Source organism: Schistocerca gregaria, chromosome 8 (assembly GCF_023897955.1).
Source record: "Schistocerca gregaria isolate iqSchGreg1 chromosome 8, iqSchGreg1.2, whole genome shotgun sequence".
Classification (NCBI taxonomy): Eukaryota; Metazoa; Arthropoda; class Insecta; order Orthoptera; family Acrididae; genus Schistocerca; species Schistocerca gregaria.
This window is the reverse complement of record NC_064927.1, coordinates 202,296,147-202,310,408: the sequence shown is the minus strand read 5'-3', so window position 1 is coordinate 202,310,408 and position 14,262 is coordinate 202,296,147. Positions and strand designations below refer to the sequence as shown.

At 38.9% G+C, this 14,262-nt stretch overlaps 1 protein-coding gene across 3 annotated transcripts in view; it reads right to left on the bottom strand.

The window, feature by feature from the left end:
• LOC126284992 (sex-lethal homolog) overlaps positions 1 to 13,468 on the bottom strand; it is a 97,394-nt gene extending 83,926 nt beyond the window's left edge. Inside the window, exons 1-3 of one of the 3 annotated variants that reach the window (XM_049984281.1) lie at positions 7,482 to 13,468; positions 6,282 to 7,422; positions 5,270 to 5,477 (exon numbers count right to left, since the gene is read on the bottom strand). In XM_049984281.1, coding sequence (XP_049840238.1) covers positions 5,270 to 5,477; positions 6,282 to 6,328 — 255 coding nt within the window. In that variant the 5' untranslated portion in view covers positions 6,329 to 7,422; positions 7,482 to 13,468. The other 2 variants (XM_049984282.1, XM_049984283.1) reach the window with 2 other exon arrangements.
• Between the last annotated feature and the right edge of the window lie 794 nt (positions 13,469 to 14,262).

Sequence of the window (14,262 nt, the reverse complement as noted above, 5' to 3'; positions counted from 1 at the left end):
CTTCAGATGCCGTTCGAATAGAAAAAATGGCCGCATTAAGTCTGAACAAGATCCTGAATGTGGGCTTCCAGACATTTTAACTGTTTGGTTTTGCTAATCATATGCTCATTCTGTGAAATTAAATTCAGCTTTTGTTGAATTATGTGTTAGAAACTGTAAAAATTGAGTCTTACTGTGATTTAGTGTTAGTTTATTTTCTACAAGCCATGGACTTAGGTCATGAACTGCACTATTTGAAACTAGGCCAATGTTGCACGCAATATCCTTTACTACCAAGCTAGTGTCATATCAACAAACAGAAATATTTTTAGAGTTACCTGTAATACTAGAGGGCATATCATTTATATAAATAATATTATATTAAAAACAAAGATTCCAAGACTTACCAAGCGGGAAAGCGCCGGCAGACAGGCACATGAACAAAACACACAAACACACACACGGAATTACTAGCTTTCGCAACCGATGGTTGCTTCTTCAGGAAGGAGAGGGAAAGACGAAAGGATGTGGGTTTTAAGGGAGAGGGTAAGGAGTCATTCCAATCCCGGGAGCGGAAAGACTTCCCTTAGGGAAAAAAAGGACAGGTGTACACTCGCGCGCGCGCGCACGCACACACACACACACACACACACACACACACACACACACACACACACACACACACACATCCATCCATCCACACATGCACAGACACAAGCAGACAGTGTGTGTGTGTGTGTGTGTGTGTGTGTGTGTGTGTGTGTGCGTGTGTACACCTGTCCTTTTTTTCCCCTAAGGGAAGTCTTTCCGCTCCCGGGATTGGAATGACTCCTTACCCTCTCCCTTAAAACCCACATCCTTTCGTCTTTCCCTCTCCTTCCTGAAGAAGCAACCATCGGTTGCGAAAGCTAGTAATTCTGTGTGTGTGTTTGTGTGTTTTGTTCATGTGCCTGTCTGCCGGCGTTTTCCCGCTTGGTAAGTCTTGGAATCTTTGTTTTTAATATATTTTTCCCATGTGGAAGTTTCTTTCTATTTTATTTACAATAATATTATATTGATTTATCTAAAAACAAAGATGATGTAACTTACCAAATGAAAGTGTTGGTATGTTGATAAAGACACTAACACACACACACACACACACACACACACACACACACACACACACACACAAAATTCAAGCTTTCGCAACCCACGGTTGCTTCATCACGAAAGAGGGCAGGTGAGGGAAAGACAAAAGGATGTGGGTTTTAAGGGAGAGCGTAAGGAGTCACTCCAAACCCGGGAGCAGAAAGACTTACCTTAGGTGGAAAAAGGGACGGACGGACGGACACACACACACACACACACACACACACACACACACACACACACACACATCCACACATATACAGACACAAGCAGACATATGTAAAGGCAAAGAGTTTCGGCAGAGATGTCAGTCGAGGCGGAAGTTTTCCTCTATTATAGTCATATTACATTAATTAATACATATGAATAATATTCTCCAACTTTGCTTCAGCTGCTTGTCATAGTGGCCTCAAATGAGACAATTCTCCTCCACCCATGACTCAGTAGTATTCATTCAGCCACACAATATAGACATTATCTCAGTCAGTCTGTATTTCATCCATGCTGTTAATCCCTTGCCCCATGGCCTATATCCCCTTAAAAAAATCTAGATGTAAGACTTGTCCCGGACATCCTCTCATTACCATCTGCTCCAGTCTTGTCACAGGAATCTCCTATGAATGAACACCACCAAACTGTAAGCAAGAAACAGCTAGAGCATTTGGCTGCTGAGCAAGCCATACAACATGGCATCCTTGACTTCAGCAAATGTCTCATTACCTGTGCCATCTGTATCATTTCCACCGACATCATTTTTTTTTTTTAATTGTACAGGTGGGAGCGCTCCTTGAAAATTATCCTATGCTCCACAAACCTTCGCTCCTCTGGCCACAACCCTCAATAGGCCTTGTCCCCAACTGCCTCTATCTTGTCCCATGGTGCCACTTCACCCTCAAAAACGCTTGCTATCTCCCTAACGCATAAGCATAGTCATTTCACCTTTTCTCTTTCTCCCCCCTCCCATTTCCCAAACAAGCACATCCATCCTAGGCAACACCCAACAGCTCACCATCCTCTCCCCATCACATCCCTGTGTACTTCCACAAGCAACACTATAGAATCTTCCCCCACCCCTACTCAGCTACCTTCCCCTTTCTCCACACCACACCTCTTCTGTAGCACCAGAATACACCCCACATGAGAGATCGCTGCTCAGCTTTTAGGCCTTACTGCCCAGAGAGGACGGTAGCCATTTCTGTGTGTGTGTGTGTGGGGGGGGGGGGGGGGGGGGGGTAGTTTCTTACATCTGAGGATAGACTCAAACAGTTTTATCTACTTTTAAATAACATTTAATGTGCCACTCAACAGCTCCATTATGTGGTGCATAATAATCTATCATGCTATTCAATCACAGATTCCAACAAGTTTTCCTTCATTTTGTGTGTGCCTATACATGATTTGATGCTTCTGCTTTTTAATGAGTGGTCTCCTTTACTTCAAAGTCTTTACATTATAGCAGAACTTTCGACAAAATTATTTCCCATTGTTAGAGAAGATTTGTGATACTGGGGTTCTGTTTGACCACTTCCCACTGAAAAAACATACTCTTCTAGTTTGATCTGATATTGTCCATTTCAGTACATCTGAAAGCATTAATAACAAGCGCATCCCCACCAAGAACCACCATACTCTTGCAGGGGGAGGGAGAGAGGTTCTCTACCATCACTCCCATCCTGACATTTTGATAGTTAAAACTAATCATTAAATTAATTTCATCAATTACAAAAACAATGTTATTTAAATCATCAACATATGTATGACAGCGTGGCATCATAGTCAAAATGCAGGACAAGGAGGTGGGAGGGGGGAGTCTAATGAACTTACAATAATGGAGGTCATCCTCACCAGGTAACATCATGATAATTTGGTCTTTGACATCATGTGTATGCAAACAGTATGAGAAAATCACACTGACAACAATTCTTTTGCTTCTGTATTGGTTTTTTGAATACAGGTTGTGGTGACAGAAAGACAGACGCGTCATGCAGCCCGAGGTCCCAGTTAGGCTGTAAAGTGAGAACTTGGTTGCAAGTTGGCGAAGTGTGATCTAATCCATTACTTGTATCACCAGTCAAATTTGACGGGTTGTGTCACATTCTTCACAATTTCTGGTAAGATGGATTTTGTAACCAGGACAGCTGGATTTTGCATTGCATTTTGGTAATGTGAGGAGTGTTGTGCACAGACACGATTTTATGCTAGAATACATAGCTCCCACACTAGAAGAAAGGCAACAAGGAGCTGGACGAAGTACTGGATGCATGCTGTACCCTTTAATGTTCCACAAGTATCACCACTGTATGGACATCATAGGTTACAGCTCTCAGCACCATAACATCTTACGATGGTGCTGCAATGGGATAAACTTTACAAAGCGCAGTCCACACATTGCACTTATTGCAGACGTCAATGTTGTTGTTGTTGTTGTGGTCTTCACTCCTGAGACTGGTTTGATGCAGTTCTCCATGCTACTCTATCCTGTGCAAGCTTCTTCATCTCCCAGAACTTACTGCATCTCTGTATTAAGTTGGAGGCACACCACAGTAGCTACTGAATAATGTAACTAATTCAGTCTTCATTTGCTAACACACAAATTAATTGTATTTTGTGGATGGCCTTTCCTTCACATTCCATTTTTGACTAATACTGAAGTTTCTGTTACTGATACTGTACTTATTTATGTACAGATGCATTAATGTTTTTGTCTGAAATATTGCACCAATCTTGATTCAGGTTGCAATATGATTGTAATTACTCGCATTATGTAGATGGCCCTTTCTTCTTTCTGTTTCGGCCAAATACATGTGTTTCTTTAACAGCATGTTTGCACTGTCTGTGTTGAAATAAAATTAATGATTCCATCTCAAAGGCAGAATCTATATTGTAGTGACAGACATATGTAGTGTAGCCTCAAATTTTAAATTAGGCTGTAAGGTAATGGTTTGGCTGTGAACAAATGTGAATATTCAATATAGACTGTTCACGTCACAGACTCATCTGTAGAGCACCCCAAGGTACAGTTTAAGTATATGGGTGAAACTTTGGTTCTGTGTTGGTGAAGCCAACGAACGTGAATGTGAAATCTAGGTTACAATGACAAACTGATCTGAGCTTATCTCAGGGTTCTGGTTATGATGAAAGATGACAAGCTAGCTCCGAGTTGATTGAACCAATGAAAGGAAAGCAAAATCTTCCTTGAGTTGATAGTTTCATTGCCCATTATTTTCTGTTTACTTGTGCCCAGAGTCCTAAACTGCTGCGCCAATGGTGACTTTTTCCAACTGATTGTCTTCACACTAACCAAAGCAGATTCTGTCCTTATAAATCAATGTAACTTTTGGGTCATTTATCCCACCGGCTGCATCTTTTAGTATATGATCAGAGGTATACTTCATGGTGAGATGTGAGCCTATGGGGCAGAATACTCAACTCATAGCTGTCCATTTTCCGTCAAATGGTTCTTGGCAGTCACAGCTGATAATGGCTAAAATACTGGTTGTAATTTATATCCTCGTTCATCTGCTTGCACATTTGATGTACAAGTGCAGGAGCAAATTTGTACACCACTACTATATGGAAGCACTCTCCTTGAACCACAAGCATGTAGCTGATACCTACATCCAACATGTTTGTCATGTTTTTGGCATAACCAGTCAGTCTCCTGGAGAATCACAATACAACATCAGTGAAATTCAATTATTTGCTTGAATTGTGCTCAATAACGTTGCCCTGAAGGTCTTCAGTTTTTTATTACACCAAAATAACGATGCAAGCCCTACTCCAACCTGCTTTTTACTGCTATCATTACTCCACAAAAATATGATATTTCTAAATGTCTTGTAGATGTGTTTATTCTTTGTTTTCCACTATTGCATTTGATGAAGAAAGATGTCAAATTCATGGGGCACTCTTAATGTGGCAAGACTGTGCATTTCAGTCATGTACACTTATTCACAGGCAATATCCAAACAGACTCTGAAGTATGGCCAGACACAACAGCAGACAAATGCTTAAACTACCAAAGAAGTTTATGTAATGATTCTACTCTTTTCAATATGTCTTACTTATTAATTCTCATTCATGAAAAGCCAGATATTGCCTCTATCATGTAGGAAACTGAAAGGCTTACAGAAAAATACTTGTATAAAATCAATCATACCTTGTAATGCTTCATTACTCGACAGCTCTCAACTGGGCCGATTGTTACAAACATGTTGTACAGCTCTTTTTCTGTCAGAGTCTGTGGTAAGTAATTGATGATAAGGTTTGTTTTCGAATCATCTCTCTTTCCTTGTTGATCAGCCATTGATTTGATGTTGAGTTGACCGTTTCTGGATGAAGTTTTGGAGGAGCCTTGGTCCGTCCAACTATGAGAGTGATAAAAAAAAATAAAAACAAACTGATGTCTCTATGTGGCATAAGTGACACAAAAAAATAATAAATAAAGCACGTTTCCATGTCTTCCCTAAAGAAAATAAAGAGCGTAAGTGAGATACCTATTAGTATATCCAATATACTGCTACTGTAACTCAACAAGAAAACTTTTAAGGCTTTGATGCTATTGATAACTACATTCCCCGGATGAAGTCTCGAGTGATCCTATTAGGACACTGATTAAAAAAATTAAAACGTGTTTTCGAATCATGAGAAATTATTCTTGGAGCTTGGAATAGCCTACGTTGTAACAATTATGAAATTTGCAACAATACTTGCAAGCTTACTCCAAAACTCCATGTAACCGATTACCCATCATTATCAATTTACGTAACTTCTGAAGCATTCTAATAGCAGAAAATCAGCAATCGTCAAAACATTCAAACACGCCATAGGATGCCGGTGTCATAATTGTCACAATAAAATGCGTAGTGCGCTTAAATTTACTGATTTTTCGCTAAATATCACACAAGAGTGCAGCTCCAATGCTTATCAGAAATGCAGCAACATAATAAAAACGATATTTCGGAAATTCTTACCTTATAATACACTACAAATAAGGAGACTGAAAATGCTACATTAAACAAATCAAAATAGTTATTTTGTCATTTTCTTATCGCAGAATGTATCGGACGTGTAACTTTCGTACTGATATCCTCGATGTAACCAACAACTGTTGTTTAACAGCTTCTAGAGGTGTATATATTTGCAGATATTGCTCTTTTCAACTACCGTACCTCGTATCTTGGTTAACGTAGTGAAGGGTCCTCGGATAGGCATCCATTTTCAATATACGTAGTTCGACACTGCAGTACGACGTTGCATTGTTTTTCCGTTGTTATTTTGTTATTAATGAATCAGGTGCGTGTTTGAACAGCTTTTGCAGTGGACGAAGGAAATTCCGTGAAAATATCCAACTGTGTGAATATTTGCGACGATGACAGTGCCAAAAGCTCTGTTTCTGTTTGCGGTGCCTCGACATTAGTACAACATTTCTCCAAAAGAATACTGTTGATTTCAGTGTTTTAACAATAGAAATAGCGATTAAATATGCATATTAAAGGAGACTTCAATATGTCACTTCATTTTCAGGACGTTCTTGAGCGGCTGATGTATCGTTACTATTTTATGGTTTTTCATTACGTTGCTACTTGATTGCAGTACTGTGTTGTTTGTGTGTTAACTGAATTATTTATCTGTTATGTGCTTGATAGTGTTACACTCTTAAACTTCTGATCCATTTGTTTATAATTCCATAGAATAGCATACTAGAAATTCTTTACCATAGACAGCTGTAGAATTAGGTTACTATTTACTAATGCTTAGTATTTTGCATCAAAATGTTTCAATTTGGGTTTCGCAATAGCTTTACATTTTGTTGGCCGATGGCGTATTTAATTTCGATAATATGTTTTTATTAAAATTTGCAATAATCTGCCTCAGTATTAGCTACACAGATTTTCTTTCTAATCTCCACATTTTTCTTTATGTGTTAGGAGATATTGCAGATATATCATGTTCTTGTAGATAATGTTACGGTACAACCAAATTTTAGGAACACCACCTCATGGTTCTGTTTTGAAAGTCAATGATACACACAGTCTTCATGGTCCAAGGAGAACATTTGGGGAATATGTGCTCCAACAGACAGAAATTACTGTAGTACTGTCACACCACCTGTGATGGCACAGCGATGAAGGTAAAAATGGTAGTTGAGATAGTATCATATTAGTTGAGAATGTTATGCCCTTGTGACTAGAGTAGTAACAGTCAATGATATTTAGAGTTGTATAGCACTTGATTATTTTCCACAATAAAATTACTTACAAAGATTAAAGGACATAGGCCTAGTACAATATTCTTTTTTTTTTTTTTTTTCTTTTTTTTTTTTTTTTTTTTTTTTTTTTTTTTTTTCCCACACACACACACACACACACACACACACACACACACACACACAAGTATTAAGTGATTTTGATGTAAAACCAATGATTTAGCTGACAATAATGGTTAAATGCTCACAATAAATAATGCTGACTAGGTGGGTTTGGATCATAACATATACATCACAGAATTCTAAAGAAGAATCAATCATAGAATTTAGAGGAAATTGTGGGAAGAGATTTATGAGCAACAATACCCATGGCCTGACCTACACAAAGAGGGGGGGGGGGGGATAGGAAGGAAGGCCAGATTATTTCTGTTTTGTGGTGAATGACAAAATAGTTTAGAGATTCCAAACTTTTGGCCTTCAAACTGAATGATTGCTTCCTCACAATGACAGTTAACTTTGCACCCACTCCTAAATAACTAAATTAACTTACATATTTACTTAAGTAGGCTTTGCATTTAGTCAGGTCACCAAAAAAATGATAGTTCAACAGGCTGTGAGTTTCTTTCAAGAAAAGTAGTAAATCGTGTGCTGACGTGGTAGAACAGACTTTAAGCTATCTTTGTAATCAAACAATGACTCTGGGCATATTTTCTGACAGATGTAGGTATTTTGTATTAACATTCATATGTAAACTAGAGCAAACCATTTCAAAAGCTTTTATGAAACTGGCATATGATTCAATACTGGATTCTCTAAAGAAGCCGTACAACATGTAGCGAGTCAAGTACTAGCAGAGCTAAGCAAGAAAAATTATGTCATTGGTATAGTCCATGGTCATGCCGAAAGCCTTTGATTGCATGGACCACAGAATTCTACTTGACAAATCTAAATCTTATGCCATCAATGGCATCCCTCCCACATAGATAAAATATTTCATAACGAGAAGCCTGATAGACTGTACCTTGGCATGAAACTAGCCTCAGAATGGGGATATGTAACTTGTCACGTACCAGAAGGATTGGTACTAGGTCCCGCTTTTGTTATTAAGCTACACTAAAGGACAGTTCAAAAAATTACACAGGCATACTGATGTAAAGTCAAGTGCAATATTACCAGAAATAGCTCAAACGACAGCTTAATAGTCCTGCAACTGGTTCACAACAGTCAGTTGAAATCTTACTTTCACAAAGACTTATATTACACAGTTTAAAACAAGCAATAAAGACTAGCAAACACTAGAAATAATAATCGCCATAAACTAGATAGAACACTGTAGAAAATTTCTAGTGTACTAACTGCATAATGAAGTTGCAGTGGAGTCAACACACTCATAAACTAATCAAGAAAATCTGTTAAGCTTGTTTTGGCCTAAGGAGTTTCTCTTACGAAAAAAGTTAGGTATGTCAAGCAACATATTAGGAAATTTTTTAAATTACTCTGAGAAAGATAGTTGTTACGAAACTATGTAAGCACAAGACACAAATGAGACATATGATGCATTTCTTAATACAATACTGCACCATTCTCGTTTAGACTTCCCCAAAATGACCAAGGCCACCATAAGGAATGGATTATGAAAGAAATAATTGAACTATGGACTAAACTAAAAGATCTCAGACAAGCAGGGAATCTGGAAAATATTAACACTATCATAAGAGGTACAGCCAATTAATAAGAGAAGCTAAGGCAAGTTTGATGAACAGAACCACAATAAGTTTCAAAAACTAAAAGTAAAAAAGCATGAGGCATAACTAACACTGAAAGATAACAGTAAGGAGAAAGCATACAACAAAAATATTTCCACGTTAAAGAAAACTGAGGACACCATAGCTGCAGATGGAGTAAATATTGATAATGTACTAAACAACAATTTAATGGATGCTGTAAGAAAATTTAGTGTGTAAAAGGAATCACAAGAGACATAGGCATCCTAGAACACTTGGACAATCATCCAACTCAGTGTTCCCAGAAACAGTGACAAATTGGGAATGCATGAAATATAAATCAGGGATTAAATTTCAAGAAGTCTGAAGGAGATGGTGAAATATTAAATCAACTTCTAAAGCATTTTAGTGGGAAAATAACTGAGCCATCACTGCATATAGCAAACTGCTTGTTTGGTGGAGAACTTTCACGAAAATTAAAAATAGGTGTAGTAGTACCTATATACAGGAAAGGTGACAAGGACGATTCAAATGAGTAAAGACTAGTATCTTTAATATCTAGTTTCTCAAAATACGAGAAATGCTTGTACACAGTAGATTGATGAAATTCGTAGAGAAAAACTGTAATCTGATTAAAGTGCTTCACCACTTCCGAAAAGAGGGAGCTACATAAAAGCTGTCTCTAGACTAACAGAATCTGTTAAGAGAAACTCAGCATCCATTATGTTTCAAAATGCTGGCAACTAAAAGCAGTATTTGACAACAACCAAGTGGTATAGAAGGACGAGCAGCAGTTTCTTTCAAAGTAGCTGTTTTTCTTGTAACATATGTATGTAAAGTAATCTAAAAGTGAACACTATAATTATCGATTTTAATAATTAGTGCTTGTCATATTTCGTTGTTAGCATTCTTTACAGGAGTAATCAGCAGCAGTTGCTTCTGCCATGAAGGCTATCTCTCATGATGAGATTTGATTTAGGGGCCTACAAAATACGATGTGTGAATGAATGAATGAATGAAAAAGATACTGGATGCAGATTTTAAATCAAAAATATCATGTATGGTGTACTTCAGGGGTCTGTACTTCATTCATTATCATTCAGTAGCTTCTTAAACACTATTGAAGCAACAAGAAGGAACTAAAAAATACTGAATGCTGATGAAGTAATATTAGAATACCCAGAAAAAAAAATCTGGAAACTCTTGAAAGAAGTGCATTTATTTCAACAGATAACACAGCACAATAGCTCATACAAATGACTGACTTGTTCACTGATAAAAAAAAAACCTTAAGATAACATGGATATGTTTATACTGCAAAAAATACTGACCAAACAGGCCATGAAGGCCCAACACTATTGACTTCCGCCATTTCATCCTTAGCCTACAGCATCACTGGATGCAGATATGGAGGGACATGTGGTCAGCACACCACTCTCCCGTACCTGCACTGATACTGGGAAACGTATTTGAATTTTGAATAAATTTAGTTAATGTGTGAGAGATCAACACTGTCTTCTAAAAGGGACCAGAGAAGGACAAATAAGTATGTGATTTACCCATGCCAGTCCATGAAACTAGTAACTGGCCAAATAAGGACTATTATTTACGTACATGTTTATTTGTGTGTGTGTGTGTGTGTGTGTGTGTGTGTGTGTGTGTGTGGTGGTTATTTATTTCAATCTTTCATTTTCGTGCTTATTATGGGATTATAAGTTGACTCGGGATGTGCAGGCATCTGTGAAAGCATATATATGCTGCTTGTTAATACAGTGGAGAAATCTACTCACCAAACAGCTACGGATGGAAACAATTTTAACAGTATTTCAAATTTTTTTCCTCTCTTGCCTTTTCGTAAATAAATTTCTCTCTATTCATATTATAAATAGTTCAATGCACTGTTTATATGGAAGCTTTCCTTAGCAACAAGTTAAGTGTACTAGCAAAACAAAAAACTGATCAATTTATGTTGACATGCAAACAAACAATTTTGTGTTTTTAAGCACTGGTATATGTGTGCAGTATCTCCAAAACACTGTAATAAAATGAATCAGAGTTGACATTAAACTCAAGAAAGAAAGAATAAAAAAAGATTAATTTGAAGGATCCAACCTGATATTTCTAAGTATTGAACAAAAAAATAATAAATAAATAACAATACTAAAATTGCCACTTGCATTCAAATGACCAACAAGAGATTTCAGTCTTTAGAAGAATGTTTAAAGAATAAAACAATAAAAACAAAAACCTCTTCACTGCCAGCCAGATTTTTTAAACAATGAACTTTTTAGTATTATACATTACTTCTAAGGCAAATATGATGCCAGTCGTGTCTGTTCATGTAATTATACCATCAGTAGTTTTCTGCTTTATCTGCTAAGTGGCACTGGGCAGCTAGGAGACCCATTTTTTGGCCAGGAATTGATGGCAAAATTGTCCATTTTGTTGTGGCTTGTGAGTAGTTTGCTCAAGAATGGACACCTCCCAGGACATCTCTGTCCCCCTAGGCCGCTCCCAGCAAGCTGAGGGCACACATTCATGTAGACTTTGTGGGTCCCTTCGTGAATTCCTATTGGCTCTTGGTTGTGGGTGCCTTTTTATGGTTTCCTTACATTCTTTGGTGTGTGTGTACACTTTTGAAGAGATTTTCTATTGTGGGTTTGCCTTGTGCCTTAGTTTCTTATAACGAGCCCCTGTTTGTTTCTCACACCTTTCAGTTGTTTTGTTGTCGTCATGACATTCGTCTTGTTACAGCTCTGCCATTCTGCCCTCAATCAAATGGCAAGATGCAATGACTAGTGCATACGTTCAAGTCCCAAATGAAAAATTTTGTTGTGGATTCTTTGCCGGACGATGCCCTTCTCTGTTTTCTGAACACCAACTGCTTCACGCCTATGGGGAAGCAGAGCCCAGCTGAGATACTTCACTGCCAACAGCCACATTGCTACTCCACCTTCTGTGGCCTGCTCTTCACCTGCTGCAGTCGGTTTCAACCGGCCGCTTCGCACTTGGATTGCCAGTATGGACATGAGGGTTTTTCTCCAGCCCAAGTTGATACCAGCCAGTGTTGTCCACCAATAGGGTTGTCGTCTTTGTGATGACCATACAGCTGACAGCTTGATGCCATGTCATTTCGGCTGAAGGCTGGTGGCATGTCATTTTGATCATTTGCACCTCAGCTCGCTGTAGCAAGCTTCTAATTCACGAGTGTAGCTCCTGTCATCGTAGCCTGCTCCGTTGCCAACTGCCTTGCGCCTGCCATCAAGATTCTTCCATCCTATTGGTTGCCTCCTTCACGTGCGGCGCCCTGGTGTTCCAGCTTCCCAGCGTCGGGTGCTGCTCCATCTTTGGCATTGAGCCCATTGCCGCAGCCTGCTGTTCCATCTGGACTGCCTCCAATGGTCCCCTCGTCATCATCGCCTTGGCCCTCGTTGCGGGTGGGTCCAGCCCTGTCTTCTCCGGACTGGGGACTGCTTGCTGATGACAACACAAAGATGATGTTGGCACCCTACTCTCTGGTGCTGTCACCGGCTACCGTGCAGGCCCATCGCCCTCGGATGAGCCAGTATCCCTGCACGGTGCAGCCCTATACTTCGGTGCCCACCTGGCACATTGTCCTATTCCCCTCATTGGCATCAGCTCCGATGGGTGTGCCTGTAGTCAATCCACTAGTGTTTCCTACGTCAACTGGGCACCCACATTTCATGAGGAAGAGTTGTGCTGTATCATGCTACTAGTATGAGTCAGTGCGAGTGTGCTGAGTGTGGATCGCCATCCAATGTATTAGCATGGGCTGGGCATTAGAGGCCGCCGGTAGGAAGCATACACCTAGGCCTATCTTCGCTGCACCATCTTCTGGCGGCCTGCACGAATATATCAGTGGAGCAACGCTGCCTGAATCTCTTGTTGTATTTCTAGGTTTCATCATGCACACCACTGTTCTGTGTCCTTTGGAGTCCTGAAACTTGGTTTCTACAATAATAAATGTGGGGATACACACATCTGTTTCTTAATTAATATTTTTAATGAAGTAAGTTTTGCACGCTTTCCCTTTGTATTTAGCATGTTTACGTCTATTATGTATTTGTGGTGTTTGTTTAAGCCTTGTGTGTCAAAGATTGAATCTAGCTTCTTAAATCTCCAGCTTCTATAGTGTTTTTTGGGCATAACAGAGATTGCCTCTTCATCTGTCCAGTATTGCATGAGTGACACTCTTAGCATATGTTCTCATACACCCCACATTTTATGATGGCTGGTTGTCTACCAGTATTTTTTGGACGGAAGAAGCATGTACTTAATTTTTGTGGGACGTAGAAAAAAAATAGGATCAGCTATATCAGGTTGTCACTATCAATGTAATCGAAAGGGGGAGGTAATGGTGGTCTTTTGTGAGTGTACATTATGATTTAAAAAAAAAAAAAAAAAATTGAAGCGTCGACTGTGAAAAGCTGTTTTACGTGTCACAATGCCCTGGAAGTACAGAGTGTTGTATGATTAGGGCTTTTATCGTATTGTTCCTTTGAATTGGGTCTAAAGTTTTTGTTATAAAGCTTTTATGTTGCCCTATGGAGCAGTTGTATTGCAGAGTGTGTTCTTGAAGTAACATGCTTTGCTTCTGTAGAATAATACAGTGGTGCACCACCACAGTTAATAAGTTTTAAGTAAGGGTGTTTGGCTGCAACTGATGAGCTGAGTACAGTTGCACTGGTTATTTAACATTGTTTTGCACAGCATCTTAGTGTCTGCAAAGTGTGGCCAGTGTTCAAACTGGCTATACCCTGTTAAGGTTAAACTATTGCACTGTGATTGTGGCTCTATGAGCATGTAGTGCAGCTGGGTGACAGTAGCTTATTGTTTGAATGTAGTGGTCATTGAGCTTGGCCAGAATTAAGTTTAGTGTAGTAAGTTTTAAAAGACATGTTGCTAAGCTCTGTTAGCGTATTCTATTTGAATGTAGTAATCGTGTGTTTGACCAGTACAAAGTTTTTTTTAGCATAGTAAGTTTTAAAAGCCTGTTAGCTTAATTATACGTTTGGCCATTATTAAGTTTAAGTTGTAAGAACCTTGTTGCTAAAGCTTGACTCTGTTTTGCATGCCATTTACGTGTCTGATGGTTAAAGCAGTACCGTAGTATTGAACCTGCCTACTGCCCTTTCTTGTTGTGTGTTATTTATACGCATTGTGGGACTAATTAGTTGAGCTTAAAGGGCTTTAAATATG